We start from the raw sequence: 24071 nt of genomic DNA, 5'->3' as shown, positions 1-24071 counted from the left end.
GATGGGGTCAATAATGGAGGGGTCCCCTCAGATTATGTGTGGTCATATGCCTACAAAGTTGCGTGGTGATCGGTGAAACCCTTGAGATGTTATACACCTTTATGTGATGAGCCACGCCCTCCGCAATATTCATTGCCTTATAGAAGCTCAGTTTTAGTAAGTTTTCCAACTTTTGCCAAGAGGGAACTTTAGATATTGGTCCCTAGATTATGCTCACCGAGTTTCATGCAGATTGGTCAAACTTCCTAGGAAGAGATCGATTTTGAGTGTTTTTCAAAAAATTCAAAATGGCGGAAAATCTGTATAACTTGAAGTTATGGGTTCTTGAGGCAAATTTGTTCCTCATGAGGAGAGGCATCTCTGTGCAAAGTTTCATGTCTCTACAACATACGGGGCATGAGATATGCCCATTCAAAGTTTGCGTTTTCAATCGGTTGCTATAGCGCCCCCCTTTGGCCAATTGATGTAATATTGCTTCATTCGTATCCTCCCATGACCCTCTACCACTGTGCCAAATTTCACATGGATTGACCAAGTCAGTGAGGAGAAAAAATTCGATACAAAATAGGATCTAGGCTCTACAGAGTGTATCATGTTTTTCCCGAATGACGCACCGATTTTTTTAGGCATTCTATTATCCTAAAAGGCCTGAAAAATAGTGCATATAGCTGCTCTAAATAGAAAAATCTTCCTGAGTGAGCATGCCCCCACAGCCCAGTGTGTATGTATCACATGCCTCATATCAACTTCTAGTGAAACAACGCATACAACAAGGAACTGAGAGTCTTACTGTTTATATCTACTTCATTAAGGGGAAGCTGCAGCTTCTCTTTATCAATTTTCACAGTGAAAGGGTGTGTAGCTTTGATGCAAACTACACTGATACAACATATTTCTAGATAACTTACCTTCAGAATAAAGCAGAAGTCAGTCGGGGCTTTGTATTTGCTCTTAAAGTCTTTGCCATAGTAGACATTTACATTGTCAAACTGGACAAAACAGACGAGGTCACGGGATGACTGAAAAAGAAATAAAGGATTATATTACAAGTTGATCTGTAGTGTTTTCTTTTCCTGTTTCTCTGCCTGTTAAATTAATAATCAACACTATAAGTACAATAGTAGGCACATACTGTCCTGTGTGAATGGTATTTTCATGAGTAAGAGCTCCCGAGAGATCTAAGATATACAGTAAGTAAATATATGGTAGGTATCCAGCAGGGAGTAAAAGCTGTAGTTATATTCAGCGGTGCATGAAAAAGGAACGTGGTTGATAAAGCAGAAAGGCTACACACTAGGCTTATAGTCCAAGTGAAAATGAAAAAAAATCAACCATATATTTCTTCAGGTCTCAGTTGACATTGCAAAAACATCTCTGTATCTGCTGCGACTTTGATCTTTCACCATTTGTTTGAGCTCAGCTGAATGTATCCCTGGATTAAAGTATTAGTCTGGTCTCTTCCACAAAACAATGTCCCCTTTTGATCCCTGACCTTGGTTTTCCCTTTTGGCACGTAATAAATTCCTGAGGCCCTCAGCTGAAAGAGTCGCGGTTTCCAGGACTTCTTGCCATCCTCTTTGAGGTGCATCACCCCCTCGAGATCAGGCACGATGATGGAAGTCCCACAGAAGTTCTCCTGCAGAGGTGAAGAGGGGATGAAAGGGGTCAGTGTGAGGAGCTCCCACTGGGACAACTGTCACTTTAAAGAACATATTTCATTGTGGTTTGTGTACATGTGTTTGAGTTTATTTACCTGTATTAATAACTCCTTGTCTTTGTCTTTTATCTCTTTGAGAGCTCTCTTATCCTTCTTCCATAGATAAAAGTTCTGCGGGGATAAAACAAAGTGCATCAATGAATTTCATTACTTTTCCTCTGCACCACCAGCAGGTTCACATTTATGGTTTTGAAGTGAAACGTTTTAACATATATGAGATGGATTGCAATGAACTGTCTGATATTAATTGCCCAATAATGTGGATTATGACAAAATACCTGCAAAACTAATGACATTCCCAACAGCCTCAGCTGTACATTGTGTTTAGTGCTCTCTACAAAAGTGAGCTTGCTAACAAAGATAGATAGGCTAGTGAATATGGTAAATATTATATTTGCTTAAAGGGACAGTTCACCCCAAGATCAAAAATACATATTTTTCCACTTACCTGTAGTGCTATTTATTAGTCTAAATTGTTTGGGTGTGAGTTGCAGAGTTATAAAGATATCAGCTATAGAGATGTCTGCCTTCTCTCCATATAATATATGGCACTCAGCTTGAGGTGCTCAAAGCACCGAAATAACATACATGAAAAACTCCACAGCAATGTCTCTTTCCAGATATCATGACCTGGTTACTCAAAATAATCAACAGACCTTGTTTTGAGCAGTTTCATGTAGGAACTATTTTCTTTCTTCTGAACTACACCCACCAACTGTATTACCACGCAGAAGGAAGTGTGCATCTCCTCATGGACGAGAGGCTGGTGCTTGTTTCAGGGCGAGATGTAAACATTAATGCCATCCTCCTCAGCTGAGCTGCAATGTTTACTAGCTCAGCGGTGCTAGGTGAGCTAGCAGTAGGTGCACACTTTGTTCTGAGCAGTGATATGATTGGTAGGTGTAGTCCGGTTGAAAGAAAATAGTTCCTACACGAAACTGCTCACAACAAGGTCTGTGGATTATCTTGAGTAACCAGGTCATGATTTCTGGAAAGAGACATTGCTGTTGAGTTTTGTTTTGTTTTTCGGCGCTTTAAGCACCATGAGCCAAGTGACATCTAGTTCAATTGCATTCAAGAGAAGGCAGACATCTCTACGGCCGATATCTCCAACACACTGCAACTCACACCAAAAATACTGAGAATGATAAATAGCACTACAGGTAAGAGGAAATATATATATTTTTGATTTTGGGGTGAACTGTCCCTTTAACATCAGGATGTTATTTGAATATGTTAGCATGCTCAGTTTAGCATTTAGCTCAAAGCACTGTTGTGCCTCATGGGTACAGTCACAGAGCTGCTAGCATGGCTGTTAACACTTAGTCTTATATATCTAATGTCTCTTTCCTTAAACATGGATGGTTATCAGTATTTTTGTGAAATTATTTGATCTAAATGAAGCCCAGTCAAGGATAAAACAATAAATCCTTAATTTTTTAACCCTTATTTTTTGTTCTAGAACAATGTCCAGTTTAAACATATGAAATATCAGAACAAAAATAATCTTTATCAGTTTTTAAAAAAACAATTGAACTCTACTCTTTGTCCCTGTGTGACTGGACTGGTGTGATTTCATATCATAGTCTGGGCCTATATATATAAGTGGGTTCTCACTGTGGTTAGATAAAGCCCAAAGGGGAACTCTGTTTAGGGAGCAGAAGTTGAAAGTGTATATTGATAGAGACATACTGTATAAAACAGGTCGGCCTTTGAGACATGATGGAGTACTTTAAAAATAAGAATATCTCGCCGGTTTTCCAACCAGACTATTTGTCTCTGCCGACAGACCGAATCCATTAAACACTCTGAGATTATAAAGGGTCCCACTATATCAACAAACATGCCAAAATCTCACTGTCTTTTGCCTAAAGCTGTTTTGTCTAACATATTACAGTGAGGACATAAATGTAAGAGGTCATCCTACACGGAGGAAAGACGACTCATAACTCAGACAACAACTCAGCAGTGATAATAGCCAGATGGCGCTGGGCTGAAACAATGTGGAGAGAGATTTGCACAAACCAAGGCCAGGAATAATGAACTTGTCAGTGTTGGACTTTTGAGAGATCACATGCACATCACCTCTGATCACTCAGTGTGTGTTTATGTAAAGATGCACACAATGAGAGGACCAACCTGTGGGTTTTTGAAAACCTCGTATTTTTCCTTCCGCTCCTGAAAGAGGACTTTGTTCTCGCTGTCTCTCGTCCATGCTAAGAGAGGCTCAACAAGGTTCTCGTGGTCTTCAAACGTCCGTTCTGTCAAAAAAACAAAACAAATTTAGATGTCAGCAAACTAATAGTAGTATTCAGATTATCTAATTAAAGCCATTATATGTGTTTTTATGTGATCATAGCACCTTTTAAATTACTCTGATGGTATTAGTTTTGTTTTTTCCACATGCTTATTTTAAGTTTCCACTGGGGGATGCCAAACTCTTACATTTTCTTATTGTTTTTTTTTTATTATTATTTTTTGGGAGTATCTGTACTATTTGAGTTTTTTTAGATTTCTGTTAACTTTGACTTTTACTTGATTACGATTCTTTAATCCAATGTATACTTTTACTCTTATGCATATCCCCCAAGCATCTTTGTTGCTTGGTTACTACAAAATAAAATCAGAAGGTTTGGCAAATCACTTAAGGGCAAGTGCAAACAAAGTGCTCTCAAAGTTGAATTACGATTTCCAGTCAAGCCCAGGCTGCATGCCAAATTAAGTACTACATGTTAATGACTACATGAGAAGAATTTCAGTCAACTATGACACCGACTTCATGGTGGAGGCAGAAACTGGCGTCCTTCGGCAAAGAGGGTGAGTAATGATTCAAGCAGTAATATCTGTGGCAAGCTGCTGCATGGTGACTGCTCTACTGTGGTGTGTCAGTCCTGGATAATCAAAGTTGTGTGCAATGAAGTTCCATTTTTAAGGTGGTGTACATGTTAAGAAGAAATAAACGTCATAATTCTCAAAAGTCTGACTGCTTGCCTTTGTTACCAGCATTTAGTTGTACTTTTACTTTCAATAGAAGAAGAAAGAAGAAGAAGAAATACTTTATTAATCCCAGGAGGGAAATTCCATTTTTTTTCCACATTTTCAGTCACATGAAAAAACAGTGTTTATACATGCATTAAATGGAGGGATTTCATAGTGAGGTGACTGCCTTGGACAGGTGCCCTGAGCAGTTGGGGGAGCCTATCCCAGCTGACATTGGGTGAGAGGCAGGGTACAGGCAATTTAGAGTCACCAATTAACCTGCATGTCTTTGGACTGTGGGAGGAAGCCGGAGCATGCAGGGAAAACCCATTTTTACAGTACTGTTAAAAATAAAATTACAAAGTACTTCACATGGTTGAAACTAGACCAAAAAGCATCTAAGGACTGCAATGAAAGAAAATCAGACAATTATAATACCACATATGAAACTGGAAATAACAAACCCAAAAGTAATATAGAATATAAAAGGTAATATCATTAAAGGGAACCTACAGTATTATGCACATTTTCAGATTCACACTTGTTTTTCAGTTTCTGCTAGAAAATATTCCATGCCTTCATGTTTAAAAAAAGAAACCTTTATTTTTCTCATGCTGTCTGCGCTGGAACACCTGAATTCACCCTCCGTCTGAAACGCTCTGTCTTAGTGCCTGTTTTTTTAAGCGCCCCTCCTGAAAAAGCCCAGTCTGCTCTGATTGGTCAGGCCTTTCACATCTAACCCTGTATTCATGTGGTGTTGGATTAATCAGGAAAATCAGTTCCCAACCTCGACATGTCACATGAAGACCTTTTTAAGTTGGAACAACTCGGAAAGTTGGGGAAATTGTTGGTACAAAATTGTCGTCATATATGCATAAACATGGCAGACGATGAGTCTGAGTCAGTAAATGATTGCTGGTAATAAACTTTTTATTAATTAACATATGGCATGTCAATTTTTTGTTCACATGTAATTTGTAATATGGTATTAGGTTGTAACTGCTAGTTGCTGTCCACTCAGAGGGACCAGCATTAGTCAGGTAAAGCAATATTGTAGTAGTTTAAGGGGATGTACTGCTGCAGCAACAAGTCGTGGACAAACTCACTTCGTAATAAAAAGCTTCAAACTGTTATCACCGTGTTGTTTAAATGCTCTGAGCAATAAAATACAATACATCTGATTTGAAGCATCTATGTTGTTTACACATAACGATTTAAAACTCGAGAACATCAAAGTCAGAGGAACAATTTACCAACTGAGGAACTAGCACCAAGAGGAGAATATAAATGCAGCATATGTTCTTGGTGTCTCCGCACCGTCATCACAGCAAGAAAAATCACCAGTAAAAGCTTTTAAACCAAAATCTTCGTAACTGCACATGTTCTAACAGGAACATAATCTGAAATCTGGCCGAAATTAACAACATCGGCAACCAGGATTACATGTTCCCCTGAGATTAGCATGTAGCTACATGTAGCAGTGTAATGTAAACACTTGCAGTAATGTGCCTGGAGCAGATCACCATGTGAAGGAATCCATCAAGAGCTGACACCAGCTTGTAGCCAAAGTGGAAAAAAAATGTAGGAAACAAAGTATTCAGAATGGCCCAAAGTCTTAAATTTTTACTCACAGGGATTACTTTTACGTACATTTACCTCAATATTTTAATCTTTGGCCTTGTTTAATATGGACATCCGACACTGTTACATTAAGTATGACAGAAGGTAGGGAAAAGCAAAAGAGGTCCCCTTTAAAAAGATAAGATGTTGGAAATAAAATGATGTGCTCACATTAATAAAAAGCTTTTTTTTAAGATAAGTTTTTAAAGTAATTTAAAAGATGTAACTGCCTCAGATCATCTGCCAGGGAGTTCCACATCTGAGAGGCCCTGACTGCAAAAGCCCACAATCCGACATGTGGGTCTCTTGCCCAGAGGGGACATTGCGATTAATTTTTTTTTTCTCCTCCTCATAACTATCTGAATCCTTTAGTCTGTTATATTTTTGTCATACATAAAAAGCTAGTGACAAGGAGAAGGGGCCTTTCATGTGTATGTCTTGGTATGTGTCCATGGTAGGGAGTAAAAGTCCTGCATTTGAAGTTTTTTTTTGGAGTAAAAGTTCAGAGTTGATGGAAACAAACTGCTCTTAAGTACCAACAGAAAAGAGACCCTTTTCATTAACAGTATATTAAATTGTTTATATGTTAATGTGTGAGATGCATTTTAATATTGAAGCTGATGCTTGTGTTGCTGTATCCCAGTACTATATATAGCTCTGGGTGGATGTGATGCATCATTTACTTTAATAAATATACTTGCTTTCTTCCCACCTCTGCAATAAACACAGCCATAAAAACATTTTCTCAGCACATTTAAACACTAATGCAGAGACTCCGAAGACATTTTTAATCTTCCAAAGCCAGTTCTCTCTCACACACTGACTCTACAGTGCTTTATTATTCAAACCAGAATCTGCAACAGTCTTTAATCTCACATAATATTCTCCATGCCCCCTCTGTTTGAGCTTTGTGCCATAAAACATGTCAAAACAAATGCTTTACCATATGTACAGTAGTTCACTCTGTCACGAAATCTTTAAATCAGCTGAGCTGGATTCAAAGTCCATTTCACAGCTGTACAATTGTCTATTTCAAATGGGGTGAATTAAGGGAGGGCTCAATAAAATACAAGCCTCCCCATTTTGCTGGAAGGACTTTAAATGGCACTAAACCTCGAAAACACATTAAGGGCACTTTCCTCCCCCTCCTCCTCCCCCTCCTCCTCCTCTTTCTCCTGCCATCTGCCCACCCACACACTCAGTGCCATAGATCTCCACAATGCACTGGGCATTCGACTGTAGTTCAGCCATGCTCCCCAATTACAGGTTAGCAGCCGAGGCAGAGGTAGGCATTAAATAAATTGCTGCCAGGGTTCCAGTCTATAGTTTGACTATCACAATCATTAAGTGGATGGTGTGACTTTGCTGCCTAGAGTGAGTTACTCGGAGTAAAATCCCCTTTGAACTGCATTAAGCACATGTTTCAGTAGTGTGCATGGTGAGCACATGGGTGAGTTTAAAAGAGATCTGTTTGAAGATGGTGCTGCTGTCGAGCTCTGCGGGTGTTAATTGGTCGTGACTTGCTTCGATTTTTTTGCTAGTAAAAATTAAAGGTCGGCAAAAATGTATATTAGTTAGAACGTGGCACACTCTGGGGGTTTACAGGCATTTGAAAATAAACTAAGTCAAACTGTTTCCATTGTCGAGCTGTCACACTGCGTGGTTAGTCAGAGATGACACAAGACCCTGTCCTCCCCCGTGCTCATGAGTCAAATGACCTCAACAAGCTCTGAATGGATGATGTGCTCTAAATAAATCAGTGTGTGAAACAACTTTAAACATAGGCTATCATTTGGTTAAAAATGAACTGTGGTGACCAAAGGGAAACACACATTTCCTCATTTGTTATATGTTGACAGCCTATTACATCTTTTTTGTAAAAGCAAAAAAAAAAAAAAAAAAACCTAAAATATCCAGAAAGTTAAAGTTCCTCTTCTAATGTGATTTACATATCTACAGTATTATTTGCACTTTTTGTCGTGAGGTTAACATTACAGGGTACCTATCAGGTGTCAAAGAGTCCAGTGTGCTATGCAGCCCTATCCATAGAAAAAATCTGCTTTAAGTTTGTTTTTTGTTAGTTGCTGGACAAAGTTGTTGGCATATTTTAGCAATGCTACAATTTTCAGTTACTGAAAATTTTCAGTTTTCAGTTACTGAAAATTGTAGCCTAAAATGTAACCAGCCTATCCCAGCTGACATTGGGCGAGAGGCGGGGTACACCCTGGACAGGTTGCCAGACTATCACAGGGCTGACACATAGAGACAGACAACCATTCGCGCTCAAATTCACACCTATGGACAATTTAGAGTCACCAACTAACCCTGCATTGGACTGTGGGAGGAAGCCGGAGTACCCGGAGAAAACCCATGCTGACACGAGGAGGAGGAGGGGGGCTCCCCCACCCTCGGGTTATGTCAGTTATGCATGAATGTTTTCCAAACATCACTCACACAGTTAGAAACACAGCCTCTGATTGGTTACAGACTCAGCCCTAAGCAACATAGACGTGGGGACAACTAAAAACAAAAAAAGGATAAATAATCACAGAGGACATTCAGGGTCAGATTTATCATCATGGATTAATTTTACAAAGAATCCAAAACGACACCACAATTCAAGGCTGGATTACATAGCTTCTGAAAGGAATACAATGGCTAATGTTAGCCTATGGGCTAGTCTTTCGTCCAATGTTTCGTCCAGCTTTTCTCATCAATCCTGTTCAAAATTTGGTAGTGAGACAGACTTGTGGAAATACTAATACAGTGATACAGTTTGCATTTTACTTTCAACACATTGATGCAACTCACAGGAACTCATAGGAAATTCCACTTTTACTGTCATTCTTAAAGTACCCGTATTAATAAAATGGGCTATTGTTTTTTGTTTTTTTTTTAATGGTGGGGTATTGCAATATCTTTCGAGTATCTGTGCAAAACTACCAGATCCCCAAGTAAGCAGCTCAACCTTGCTTCCAATTGTTTCTAGTGGTCACTTGCAGTAAATGCAGCAAAAAAATTCTCCTGCTGCCCAAAAAGCATTTTCACCATAGATCACCATTATAAAAGAGAAAACTGTAAAATTGTTGACAGAACACCTCAAATTGCAAACAAGGTCAATTAAAACTCTTTCTATTATAAATTTTTGATTCATGGAGGTTTTATATTTGTAAAACTTTCCTTGAGCTGAGAGAAGCGGCTTAAAAACCTGTGACATCATCACAATGCAAAGTCTATAAACCAAGTGGGAACTCGAGGGCGGGGCCAGCAGGAGAAACATTACTGCGCATATTCAGTGGGCTGCACACCCAGAATCCAGAAGCCCCAAACTTTTTTGATGTATGCCCCAGACAAGCATTTCCATCGGACTCAACAGGTGCCACTACTTGTAAGTATTATCGGTATGTCCATAACCTGATGTGTCTTATTTATTTGTTGTTGTCCAAAAAAACTCAAAAACACATGATTGAGACATATCGTTGCATCGGGTTATGTGTTCCTTCATTATGATGAACACTGTAGTTTATTGTGAATAAGTCCCCCAAACACTGTCCTGGTGCTGTGTATACTAACCTGCCAAATGTGTATTAATCCACTGCTGAAAATAGTCCCCAACAAATGCACTATTTATCACTGTTTGAGTAATGTTTGCTACAAACTACAGTGCCCAGCTGTTCCAGAAAAGAATTACTTTAGCTTCTTTCTCAATAAAACTACATATTTATGATAATTAAAATTAAGGATTAAGTCTTTAGCGGGTAAACAGAGTTTGGGGCAGAGAGCCACAGACAGGGTCAGGAAGTCTTGCAAAATGCACTTCTAATGGAATTTTTGAAAGTATGGACTAATAAATCCAGGCTTATCCTTTAATTTAGTATTTCACAGTTTAAGTAGCTGAATATAAAATTACTTGAATATAATTTTCAAGCAAAATAATACTGACGTCAAATTTATTGCTCACAGAGGTTAACGACTTTACCACCAGTATCTTATTAAAACAGTTTCAGCATGGCGTAAAATGACTCCCTGTTCACAGTGTTTAGGGCTGATACTTTAAAAGTATGAATCATGTCTGTAACAATCTCATGAAGATGTTAGAAAACAGAGAAAACAGATGGTAATGAGAGGCCCGAAAATCTGATGGCGGCAAGGTCCAGCAGCTGAAGTAAATATAGCACAGACGGCTCAGACGGAGGATTGAGATCATAAGGCTTCTATTTCCATATGACAGAGAGGATGACTGACAGTGTCCGATACAGCAAATTAAACCCACCTGTCTACACTGTATGTGTCTGTGTGAGAGAGGATAGAGAGAGTATGGGAAAGAGAGATGGATAGGAGTAAGATCAATGTTTCATTGTGAGTTCACTGCAGTACGGCTGCCATCGTGCCAATAACAACACACTCCATCATCTGGACCTGGATGAAATATCCCACCCTGCACATTGTGTGTGTTTAGTTGACAATTCATATAAAAACACACTGAGGGCTCATGTTGTTAAAGTCTATCTCTATTATCACTGCTGTGTTTTTCTGTTTCTGTTGATATATTTGCTGCCCAGCTTGCACCCATTGCTGCAGTCTCTCTGCACTAAATCTACCAGAAATCACTTGTCAACAAAGAACTCGCACCAGAAGTTCTTTTCTCTTTCTTTGTGTTCTGTGTTAAAATAAAATTTTGGTGGTTGCGTAGTCAAGTAACCAAGTTCTTTTGATTTATTCCAAACTGCCACTGAAAATGTGCGCCAAAGGATTTTTAATTTTCCCCTGAAGATACTTAACCTATCACAAGCTGTTAAAAACTGCAAATCTTTCATAAAATTACCACATTTTGAATGCCACGATGGTGCTATATCCACTAGTGACAACACATTAAAAACAGTGGTGAATGGTGATGGATTAATCATTGGTCTTAAAGGAATATTTCACCCACAAAATTACTATTTGGGTATCAATTAGTCATGCCGTGAATTCCTGAAGAAAACCTTGTCTTTCTCATATGCTTCCAGGGAAAACAGTAAACATACTGATTTATTGATTGATTGGGGACCACATTTAACACAGCAAAACATGGTCCCCAATCAATCAGTATATCAGTATGCTTGACTTTTTCCGAGGGGGCACACAAGAAAAACAAATGTTCCATCACAAATTCAAGGAAACACAGCATGTAATGATCATTCTGTGGCTGAAGTATTCCTTTAAACTCTCCTCATCCCGTGTGTATGCATGAGACACACTGCCCATGTTACAGCTTTATCAAACACTTCTAAATCTGTATCTTTGCTGATGACACACAACTTTGTGTGGCTTTATCTTCTGATGACACAAGACCTATTTATGCTAGTTTAGATATCATTGCTTGAATGTCACAAAACCCTTTTACAGCTTTTACAACCAGGATAAAAGTTAAAGGACAACATTCAGAGCATATCAATGACTCAGAGTCTGAGCCAGGGTTGTCTGCACAAGGCTCTCAACATGGAGGTGGCTGAGTTGGTGGCTAACAGCCAACGGTGCTAACAGCGCTACAATGGCAATGGCAACAATGCTGACAGAGCTAACAGTGTTAACATGGGGGGGATCTGGAGGCAGGCCGTTACGCCTTATTTCCACTTTCACACAAACTGGGCTCTGACTGTCATGTATAGCTCCTTTAAATTCTCTATTTACCCCACCAAAAGGCAACAAACCTCAGTGTCATCTTTAACCATGGCTCATAAGATGTATGTCACCAAATCAGTGTTATATTATCTAAAAAAAAAAAAAAACATTTATCACTGAGTAATACAGAGATACTAATGCATGCTTTTATATCCAGGAGGCTAGACTATTGTGAAGCTCCTTTTTCCGGTCTACCCAAAGAAAGTCATAAATCAGCTACAGTTTTCTGCCCATCTGCAGACCATGACCAGAAAGAGGAAAGACATTACATCCATTTGTGAAGTATTTGACTTATTTATGTTGCACCATTTATGCCTCAGGCCAGTAAAAAAGCAACTAAAAAAGGTTTATACCTTAAAACATAAACTTACAACCTTGCTCTTTAGCCTAGGTGTTTTTTTTTAAAAAAATGCTATGAGATGTTTATCTCATTTATGTTATTAATTCCACAGTATTCTTGTTGTAAATGTGTGTATTGTCAGATAAATGTGGTGCAGTGAAAAGTACAATGTTTCCCTCCAAAATGTAACTACAGTACTTTTGTAAAGTCTGCTACATGGATGAAGTTTGATTGATTTATTAATACAAATGCAGTCTCTGGAGCATCAACCAAATAGTACAGTACATTAGATGCTATATTGGAGCAACTCACCAAGTTGCAGTTCAGGGTTGGTCTCACACAGGCTCCAGTCCACATTACAGTCACAGTGAGTCTTCTCAAACAGGTTGTCCAACACCTCCCTCACATTCTGCCTCTCGTCCACCATCAGAGTCTTGGAGCTGCCGTCATTCATCATCACCTTCACCACCAACTGTTAGAAAAAAATGTGATGTTAGCATCATTAGCACATGTGGTTGGAGCATGCTAACCTGCTAACATCAGTCATAGTCTGGTCATAACAGCAGGCATACTTTCCTTATCTACACTGTTTATTAAAAACAACTGCATTCCTTTAATAATATCTTCCTTTCAAAATCATTTATTGGTTATACGCAACTTCAATCAACCAAATGTTTGTTGTGTGATCTTCCTTCCAAGTCACCTGTTTGTCAGGGGTTTAAACTGCCAAACAGGAAGTGAGAGCTTCCAATGGCCTTTATAGTAGAGGGGACTCAGACTGTACCATGTTCAGTAAGAACAGAGGGGGGTTTCATTGTTTCAGGAAATAGTCCTGTTTAACTACCCTAAATAACTTATATTGTGGGATATATTGTGTTCTAATATGTATTCTAGTAGATCTTTACTTATTGTACGTACAATGTCCATCATGCCTTTAAAGCCCTTTGAAATGAATTGAATTGACTTAAACCCCGTCTTCTAAAGGCAGTGTGTTTGTGTTCAACTCACCACCATTTTTGTTCAAATACACGCTTTGCTACGTTTTGTCAGGGGTAAACACAGCCCTGTTGGAAACTTCTTGCCAAGCCTAAATTCTCTTTGGTTGACTTATTGAGCTCCTTATGTTCTTTTGAAAACTCTTAGATGTTTATTTGTGTGTAATTTATTTTTCGTAGATATAGCTTATTCACAGCCTCACCAACAACACTCTGAGCTGTTTTTTTCCCCCACATTATCTAAACTAAAAATAAAGCATACAACAAGGGCACACTCAATCTGTAAACAGAGTGCACCGTTTTGCTAGTTTCCAGGTTGATCAACGTGCAAAATGTTCAGCGGGCTTTTAGATATGTTTTCTCTCATTTAGTGGGTGTGTCAGAGGTTCAGCAGCAACATGTATACAAATCAAATTGTGGTAGATCTGAACTTACTGTATGTTCAATTTTTGTTTTATTTCACATTTGCTTTAGCAATATAACATGTTTCCTATGCCAATAAAGCTCCTTTGACTTGAACTGAATGTAACTGAATTAAATCCCGCTGCATTAAAAGTGCGTGCTTGCTTGTATTAAATGTGTGTGCTTGCATAACACAACAGGTTGTTCAAGGCGCTATCATTTTCATTTCAGTGTTTTGCTATGTTTTGTCAGGGTTAAACGCAGCCCTGCTGGAAACTTGTTGCTACCTGCACTATGGCCATGGGCCTTTCTCTTTTGTTAGGCTCGCTCAAGATGCTCTTGCTCTGACGTCAAACAAAAGTGGACAAAGATACTATCGTGAGAGCAAGGTGGCCGCAGGTTTTTGAGCCAGGTGCTGCAGTTGCTCTCCACAGACTGAAAGACCTAATATTTTCCTCTGAAAACATTAACATAATGCTCAAACACAGTTTATTTAACCTATGTATTTGAGGTGACAGATCTGCTCTGCATCAGCAAACTGATATGATGCTGATGTACATGAGAATTTATGCAAAATCGATGTTGAACCATGAACATAAATTACAGATTGCCTGTAAAGCATTTTAATAGGCTACTCTTTCATAATTAAAAACGATTGGAGACTGTGAACAAACTGATATATGAGTCTGAAAACAATTGAACAGATAGACATCAGATCTGACAGGATGTGAGTGACTTCCTGCATAGACTGATGGCTGCTGGAAACTGTTGGGAAACTGTCCGACTTGGCCGCAACTTTTTGTCACCGCCTCCTGCTGCAGCCGCCTGATTTCGTCTACTTTTCAGGCGAGGCACAGGTCATCTTGAACGAGCCCATTAACTTATGGTGCTCCTTATCTTATTTTGACAACTCATATGTTTTCTTTTTGTTATGTTTTATTTAATTTAATAGATTATTTTTTACAACCTGAACTGCTTTGTGGTATTATATAAACCACAACTGAAACATACACTATGAAGATGAGTCCGGCCTCTGTGAGTTCTCCCTCTTTATAAGCTGCACACCTGTTTTCCAGTCTACACACAGAGCTAACCTTTCTGTCACCTGGCTGTAGCTTCATATTTAATGGATGGATATCAATCTTTTCATCTAACTCTCAAGAATGTTACAAAAGGTATTTATTTCCCAAAATGTCAAGCCATTAATTGAAGTGTTCTTGATTGCAACAGGAGGTTTTCTGTTTCATCTGCATGACAGATTGAAGCTAAAACATGTTGTGGACAGCAGCAGGTGTCCAAAGCGTGACATCAGATCAAGCCTTGCAGCACATGCGGCTTGTTTATTATCCAGTTTGATTACAGGCTATGTTCAGTAAATGGTTGTTTCTCTCTCCTAATGTTAGTTTTAGCAGAAGAGTTGGAGCATCAGCACTCTCGTCTCTCCATTCTGCTGAACTTCTTTAGCTTTTTTAGTAATTTCCTCCCCTATTGTATTTCTCTTTTTTTGCAGTCTTAGCACCTCCTTTTCCCCCCAAGTTGGCTGAGATTAATTTTTCTCTGACGCGGAGCAGTGCTTTCCTCACAGGCTCATATGGTTTCACACTTCCTCTCATCTGAAACAAATCCAGCTTGGGGAAGCTGAGGGGTTTCACAGAGCTAAGGTCAGCCGGTCGCTTGCCTTGTGTCATAAAAATGTGGGTTTCAGAGATGTTATCAGACGAGGATTTAGAGTGTTAGATCGCATGTTCCTCTGTCGCGACCTTCCCCGGAAAACAATATGGGTTTGACATGTGAATCAAGTGTCACTGTATATCAAATTATTTCTGCTCTTACAGTTCTTCCTTATGCAAGACAGGTATCTTTAAAAGTACATGATGCGTGTTGAAGGCATGCTCCGGAACCAGTGGGTTTATTTGAAACTTGAGGGCCTCTACCCACAGATGGCTCTGCAGAAACCACAGAGAGTGCACCTTGCTTTCCTGTGTCTAACAACCCTGGGACAGATGTTCCTGTGAGAGTAGCCAGTGGTCTGTGTTTTCTCAGCATCAACACACACACACACACACACACACACACACACACAGATGGCAATTTGGAAGAGCTGTTTTTTGCTGGTTCCCTTTAGAATTTTTCTGAGAATTAATAATTACTATCTGAGATGGAAAACAGACCATTGATGCAGCTACGCAGTGTAGAGCCTGGCAGTCATTCATCATCATTCACATCACCTATGATAAAACTATGGCATGCAACTGGCACGAAACGAGATCGGTTCTGTGTCAAATTGCACATCCTGATGTGAAGCTTTGCATGCAAGACCACATGTCCGTGCATTTGTTGACTGCTTTGAAGATGAGAAAGTGTCCACATAATACCCAAAGAGGGGAAACTGTCCTGCAGGACGCTGTCTGGATGAAAGTAGCCATCCATCACTGGGATTGATGGCTCTTCCAAAGGAAAAGAAAGAGCTGTACGTACTATCTTTGAACATTACGGCGTCCATGTAGTTGTAATTCACAGTGTCTTAAAGGTTTACTGTTGCCAGTGGATGTAGGATCAGAGGAGCACACGTCAGTGGTTGGTTGTCTTACCTTTTTCACTTTAGCTTCCTTGAGTTTCTCAAGAGCCAGTTTGATTTTGTCTGCTTTCATCTGTGCCTCGATTTCCTCCTAAAAAGGACAAATAATAATGTAATGTTATAGTGCAGAAGAGATGCTGATCAGTTATTAATTATAGTGGAATATATATTTATGCTCTAGTGCTAATGTGTGAAAGCCACACCTGGATAAACTGGAAAAAGTTTGAAAAGTCAGTACCAGGTATCTTTGATGTCAATAAACTGCACACAGCACAATCAGTTGTTGGATGAGTAACCAGCAGTTGGTTAGCATCGCTTAGCTTAGCATAAAGACTCAACAGAGGGAAACAGCTAGCCTGGCTCTGTCTACAGGTAACAAAATTCGCCTAAGTTCCCTATGTAATACACTATATTTTATTTGTTAAAAGCATGCAAAAGCCAAACTTTCTAGAGTCTTGTCATCACTGTGAAATGGCCACGCAACCCAAAGAGACTCCAGGAAGTCACTCCTCCGGCCTCCAGACCAAGAATAGCCTAACTGCCTGTAGAACCACAAACTGTCATCATTGTCATGTAACACTCTGTATTTTGTGAGGATTAAGCAAACAAGATAAAACATTTATCAGCAGCCCAGGCACCAGGATAAAATGATGCATTATACACTTATGCAAACCACTGATTACATTTGTATGTTTTATACTTACAGTGTAGTTTAGATTACATATATATGTGCTGTGTTCTCATTGGGAGAAAGAGGGGATGGTGGATGGGTGAGACAGCTGCCAGGCAGCTGACAGCAGTAGACGTTCAGGACATGTCCAGCCATATTTGTAGCAACCAAACTGGATATGTTGAACTTAAACATGATGCTGTCCTAACTCGAGTCATATTTGTTTGCGTTGTCAGACATAAAACTGAAAATTAAAACCTAAAGTAACAAAGTTTCGACATATCTGCTACATGATAGTACAAATGTAACATATCTGTGGTTTACAGAAACGTACGATGCCAACATTTATTGTGGCGACTGGGCTGTTATTAGTGAGTTTTAGAGGTGCTGGTAGGCAGAATTGTACCTTGAACAGAGCTATGGGAGCTGATTCACCCTGTTTCCAGTGTTTACGGTAAGCTAAGCTAACTGGCTGTAGCTTTATATTCACTGCATATATCACATAATACTGTTTACTTAAATGGCTGGTCCAGTGAATCTGCTTTTCTCACATAAACATATGTGTATGCACTCTCTGCTTGCTTAGATCAGTAAATTTATCAGATCATGCGGCCGGCTGCCTGCATTTTTTTTGTTCTGCAATGGTTGTGTACCAAAAATTAAAAAAAACCTCTTGTCATATGAGGCTACATTGTACAAAACCAACAATAAATACAATGTTCATTTTTGTTGCTATAATAAGTAATGATGAATATTTTGGTTGAAAATAAAATCATCACTCATTTAGGATGAATATCATTATTGCTGCCCTCCATGGGCCCTAGGTGGCTGGGCCCCAGAGAACTTTCCCCTTTTCCCTCCTTAAAGGGATAGTGCACCCAAAAATGAAAATTCAGCCATTATCTACTCACCCATATGCCAATGGAGGCTCAAGTGAAGTTTTAGAGTCCTCACAACACTTGCGGAGAAAAAAGTTGTTTGCAAAAACGTCATTTGAACTCTGTTTTTAGCCTCATTGTAGCCTGTAGCTCTGACTGCCTCTCTGTGCACCGGGCTCACGTGTACACGCTTGCGCAACAACTTTTTATGTCGGGGCCTCAGGACACTCAGATCACTACGGACGAGCAGTATGGAGATATTTTGTGGTTTCAATTATGTGTTTTTGGACGTTTGAATCTGGGGCGCCATAAGCCTCCATTAAGTGGAGTTGTGTTGCTACCCCCTCTCCCCTTGGATCTCCGCAAGTGATGTGAGGACTCTAAAACTTCACCTGAGCCTCCATCTGCATATGGGTGAGTAGATAATGGCTGAATTTTCATTTTTGGGTGCACTATGCCTTTAATGGGCGACCGTGCTATATACGTGCCAGTGGAATAAATTTTCTCATCATACTCACGTCAAAAAAAGCTAATAAGTGCATTTCCAAAAATTAACTATTGCTTAAAAAGGGTGCCTCAGGTAAAAAAGAAGAAAAAGTCTAACTCTGTTAAGTTCATCTCTGTGGCTGTAGCATTTTTACGCTGTTCAGGAGGTGCAGTGTTTAATTTTAATTTCATAACTTCCCATGTGTGGAGCGTGCATTTAAGAGTTTCATTTGAGACATAAGATCTAATCTACTAAATCTCAATTAGCAGGGATAGGATACCCTTTACCTCGGCTTATAACTCTGGTGTGTTTTTACATAAAAATCCTGCCTACGGTGCAGTTTTAATGATCTTGCACACCTCCACCTAACAATGACACATTCTCTGCCTCAGCACAGCTGGTGTTTTTACCTCAGAAGGATGAGGTAACAAGCCCTGCTAAAGCAATAAGCTCCCGTCTGGAACGCCCCCCCACCACTGCCACATCTTACCTCCCCTTCTTCAACCTTTGGTATTGATCCTGTTACTCTTTCCTGCCTCATGGCTGCATGTGTTTGATCTGTTCCAGACAGACTCTCGGCTGTTTCGCCTCACGAGTCTCTGTAAGTGTAACAGATGCCTCGGTCCAGGAACTATTTCGCCATGATCTCACCGGCCAACTGTTATAAGAGCAATACCACTCTTCCCAGTTCCACAAAGACAAAAAAGAAATCATGAGAAATTTATATGCTGGGAACTGGTGATGTTTTTGTTGTAATACTGTCTTGTCACGCATGGCTCAGGAAGCACTTTCACGTGGTAAACCAAGACACGGCACCAATAAAACAGAGATTACAACATTATTGCCTCTCTCTGCTTCATGTGCCGGCTCTTGTGTATAACATTTTAAGAGCCCAACAGTGCAAAGACCTTTTCTTTTCTTCTTCACTATCTGTTACCAAATATTTTGGCATTTCTCGTGAAACTGTACCAACTAAAATTAACTTTCTATTACTCCTACAAGCCTTAGTTAAAACCCTCACTTCTTAAATTTTGGACTTTTTCCGATTACAAGAGAGGTTAAAAGGTTATCGCAGAGATGCTACTTTGATCTTAGAAACTCTACACCTGCTGACTCACCATAGTAGGCTTTGCATTCAGAGGAGGCGGAGGTGGGAAAGGGGAGGCGGCAGATGAGGCTGGGGTGCTAACATTGCTGCTGGTGCTACTCGCTGGTGATGCCGGGGAAGCGAGAGAGGACATAGGGCGGGAGCTTGGGTCCTTAGGTGGTGGCGGCAGGTCTGGCGGGGGCGGAGATGGCACCTTCAGACCTTGTATCTCTGCTGCGAGTTTCTCTTCCGTCGCATTAAGGTCTGCCACCAAATCAGCCATGAGCGCGTCCAAATCGGTGTCTTCCAGTTCATGGAGGGACTCTGGTGTTGGAGGAAGATCAATTTATTTATTTATTTAGAACTGACTATGGTACAGTATATTAAAGACAATTGCTAGAAATATTCCAAAACTGTTAACAAAGTGTTTCCTCTCTTTCGAAATATTTGACCCCTGAAAAAACACTTTTCATGTAGTCATGTAGAGGATGCATCTGTTCCTTTTTTAAAATGACAGCTGTTTTTCCCTAAACCCTAAGAACCTTCATATTTTACAAGTTCCTCTCTTTGTGTTATAATAACAACTAAATGGAGGAATTTCTTTCTTTTTATTTCTCAATCATCTTCCTTTGTTTTCCATGAGGTATAAGGGCTAGTGGTGCTGTAGGGAAGGCTGGGCTAAAGCACTAGTAAATGATTAATTTACTGTTATTTAGCTACATCTTGTAAAGGTTGCAACAGTCCAAACTAAAATATCTCAATAATGGATGGATTGTCATGAAATTCTGCACAGACATTTGTTGTCTTCAGAAGATGAATTCAACAGACTTTGGTGATCCTTGACTTTTCCTCAAGCAGCACCTTAAGGTTAATATTAGTGATTCAGAGTGTCCAGCGATTTGGTACAGGCATTTCTTTTCCCCCTCTGGATGAATCATAGTAACTGGTGATCCCATAAAGGGTAACTAAGGTATTCTTTCAACCTGGAACCTATTTTACAATCTTTTGTGTCCAAGTGACTAATGAAGACAACATTTTTTTTTTAAACTTAGTCCAGTATTGAGAAAGAGTGCTGCAGCCGGCAGTAACAAGCAGGCTCCCATTTAACCGCTTGTGAATACAACTTGCAACTACTTGCAATGAGCCGGTCTGCAACAGCTGACAGACTTGCCACAGCAAGCGAACATGCAGTCTGTGACAGTTTGTAACTTACTTGGCTGGCTGACTTTGCTACAAGCTGGTTAGCTGTTGAAATAGGTGACGTGCCTTACATTCTAAAAGCAGCCGACTTGAAAGCTAAGTTGCAGGCATAGACTGTAAAAGTAAAAAAGGCAACACTATTAGTCAGCTTGAGTCAAGCTGAGATAGGCCAGCTCACACTGCTGCATCTTTACTCCATAATGTTTATTAATGGTTTTTGTCTCACTGAGACTCTTAGGTCTTAACATGGCCTATAGCTAGTTCCACTAAGCAGTCCAGTATGTTCCAGTTCAGTTCGGTACGAATTATTTCTGGTTCCACTGTGAAAAGTTGTGTATGTTTCCAATGGAACCGTTCCTTACCATCCCCATTTTTGGTCACCCCTCTGTTGGGGTACCTAGCACACAGATCTGGTACTAAAAGGTGGAGCTGTGAACACTGCAGTCTGTTGACTGATCAATAGAAGATGGTCACTCTGCTCAGGGCTGAGCTGTGACTGGTTTTGAAGCTTATATAACCACTGCTCACACCGTGGAGAGTCTTACATACATGAGTAAACCATAACTACAAAATGAAAAGATGCTTTGCTGCCTCTCACAGCAGCTGTGGTCTGAGAAAAAAACCCCAACGTAATTCACAAGGCCGACTGCCGGCAACTTTCAAGGAGGAACGTTTACTTGTTATATTACTCAATGCATGAGTTGACCGGATTATGGGAATGGCATATATTCTAATCCTTGCTTAGAGAAGAAAAAAAAATAGAGTGGTGGAGTGTTCATCCTGTGGGCTCCAGCAACACTAAACCCCAGCGCTTGCCTGAGAAGGATTAAATGCACAAACCCACTATTTTTAAATATCTCATAGAGAGAGACTCTCACAGCAGCCTGTTCTATTTTGTTCTGAAAGTAACGGCGTGCAGCCTCATTCTGTGGACGATAAACGAGGTGCAGACTTCCATCTGTGTCACCGGTAATGAGGAAATACAGTGAGTGCTGGACAGAGCAGTGAGTGACAACAACCCCGCCCAGCAAAGGTGCTATATGTGTTTGGTGGAAACAGGGCTTAGGTGTGACTGCATCATTGAAAGGATCCTTTTAGAGACAGACCTTTTTGTTAAGTATTTTGTTTAACCAGCAACAGCCCCCAAATCTCTTTGCCAAACCCACCAGACTCCTCTGAAATAATCAGTAATTTTATCATTGTAAGACAGACTACATTCAAAGTTGACAGAATCAGAACAAAACTCACAAGAACTGCCTCGGTTTGTCTCTGCACTGTCCCAAAAATCACCAGCACTCTTTTGATTGAAGTTAACCCTTAACCCAGTTACATGTGAAAATATGCTACCTCTTTATACGTTAAAACTACTGTTTACCCTTTAACTTTCCATCTAGTATCCTTATTAGCGTCAGCGGTACTTTGTATTTAGTGCTAATTAGCAAATGTTGTTGATGGTGAACATGGTAAACCTGTTAAAACATTAGTATGTTAGCTTTGTTATTGTGAGCATATTAGCATGCTGATGTTAGCATTCAGCTAAGTACCGCTGAGAGCTACGAGCTCGTTTGTTGTTTTTAAATGTTTGAAAATGGTTACATTTTGTGATTAATTGGCCCTCAGTTAGATGTAGGAGGGTTTGTCTCTGCAAAGTAACTTGTGGGTAAACGCTGATAAAGATTATCTGACAGGACTGAAGTACTTAATGACATACAGGGGAACAGCAGAGTAATAATAACAGATGTTGCCACCTTGCTTCAACATTAACCTGCTTGTTTTACAGCCCATAAGAGCCAGAGGCAAACACTGAGTAATTAGCACGTACATTGACCTCAGTCTTCGTCTGAAATCACCTCTTTAACAGTAGCCAGATATTCTGCTGAGCAACTGAGTGCTGTTTTTCTACTTCTTTACGTCACTGCTAGTAATCTGGATCATCTCCTGGATAACTGATGAAGCATGATATATATCCTGCCCTTGCACAACTGCCACATTGTCATCATGAAAAAGCTCAACAGCCAGCTCTTTGTTGCATTTCCACACATGCAATAGACAAAATGTTAAGTCACCATTGAGGTCGGTGAAGCCGATGGAGAAGTTGACTTCCTTGTTGGTGCTGGGGAGAGGCTCAGGAGGCTCAGGAGGTACTGTTTCCTGGCCGAGACTCTGCAGGGAAGAATGAACAAGGCAGTGTGTTTAAAAGAGCATGAATATAATATCTGTACAGCCATTAGAACCCCAGAGGCTCCAAGAGTTAATCCACAACACATTCTGAAACATGAACTGTCCCCACACATCATGTAAGAAAGTATAATGTTTACATGTGTAATGTTACATCTGTTTTTAGGTATTACAACTAACAGGGCTTCTGTGTGTTGTATTAAGCCCCCCCAGCAAAATGGAAGCGATTTAGAATGAGCGGTGGGTTGGAAAACAACATCAAAGTGGTCAGCAGGGTTTTTCACTAAGAAAAAAATGTGTAATCTCTAGCCGCTGTGTGCCATTTGACCCCTTCCAAAAGAGTGTGTAATTTATGGTTGTTAGATGACCACAAAGAGTGTTTCCCCCCGCTGTGTCTGTTGTGCTTGACAGTGTAGAGTGTCTCGTTGATCGATGGTGGGTTTTAGTGAGTTTGTCGTCTGTCTCTAGAGAAGAAATGTAAGGTATTTAAGGTATACGGTTAGAGAATCAACCGTGGGCAGTCTGGAGAAAATGTGTTGCTGTGTTCAGTATGTGGTGCATGAAAGGTGCGTATAATATCTTTCATTAAAAAATGACGCTTTACTGCAAAAATAAAGAAGATCTGATGTTGTGAGACAGAAATATAGGTACTTATATATAGGTAAATAGCATTGTTAATTGTTAATAATGTATATATAATTCAATCCTTAGCAATATAACTTTTATATTATTTTCTTAAAGATCCAGTGTGTAGGATTTAGGGGAGCAAGGCAATGCTTTTTATATCAAGAGGGATTACGCAGAAGCATTCAATTATTACATCAAGGCCATAGACATGTGTCCAAAGAATGCAAGTTACTATGGAAACCGGGCAGCAACGCTAATGATGTTATGTCGATACAGAGAGGCTTTCTTTAGTGTATAATCACCTGAAAATAAGAATCATCGTGTTTTCATTTTGTTACGTTTGGTTAGAATTAGCCATTTATATCTACATAGGGAGCAGTGCCTCGTCTACAGAGGTTGTCATGTTGCACCGCCATGTTTCTACAGTAGCCCAGATTGGACAAACCAAACACTGGCTTTAGATAGGGCCATTCGCGTTTTCACGTCGGCCACCATAATTAGCAGCCCCTCTGCGACGAGAAGTGTTGTAAATAATACAATAATTTGTAACATGAAACTGCTTTAATTCGTGCTTAATCCGGTTTAAATCACCTAGTCTGTTTGTTTAGGAAGAGACCACTGTAGATAACTCAGCTCCCAGTAAAAAAAA

At 39.8% G+C, this 24071-nt stretch overlaps 1 protein-coding gene across 1 annotated transcript in view; it reads right to left on the bottom strand.

The window, feature by feature from the left end:
- apbb1ip (amyloid beta (A4) precursor protein-binding, family B, member 1 interacting protein) overlaps positions 1-24071 on the bottom strand; it is a 38974-nt gene that overhangs the window by 4640 nt on the left and 10263 nt on the right. The window contains exons 3-10 of the mRNA XM_050056674.1: positions 22684-22780; positions 19449-19741; positions 16309-16386; positions 12633-12792; positions 3857-3978; positions 1754-1828; positions 1493-1636; positions 909-1019 (exon numbers count right to left, since the gene is read on the bottom strand). Of these exons, the coding sequence (XP_049912631.1) occupies positions 909-1019; positions 1493-1636; positions 1754-1828; positions 3857-3978; positions 12633-12792; positions 16309-16386; positions 19449-19741; positions 22684-22780 (1080 nt within the window). The remainder of the gene's footprint in view (positions 1-908; positions 1020-1492; positions 1637-1753; positions 1829-3856; positions 3979-12632; positions 12793-16308; positions 16387-19448; positions 19742-22683; positions 22781-24071) is intronic.

The sequence above is a fragment of the Epinephelus moara genome, chromosome 11, assembly GCF_006386435.1.
Source record: "Epinephelus moara isolate mb chromosome 11, YSFRI_EMoa_1.0, whole genome shotgun sequence".
In the NCBI taxonomy this organism is placed as follows: Eukaryota; Metazoa; Chordata; class Actinopteri; order Perciformes; family Serranidae; genus Epinephelus; species Epinephelus moara.
The sequence above is the reverse complement of the archived record's forward strand: the minus strand, read 5'-3'. Positions and strand labels throughout refer to the sequence as shown.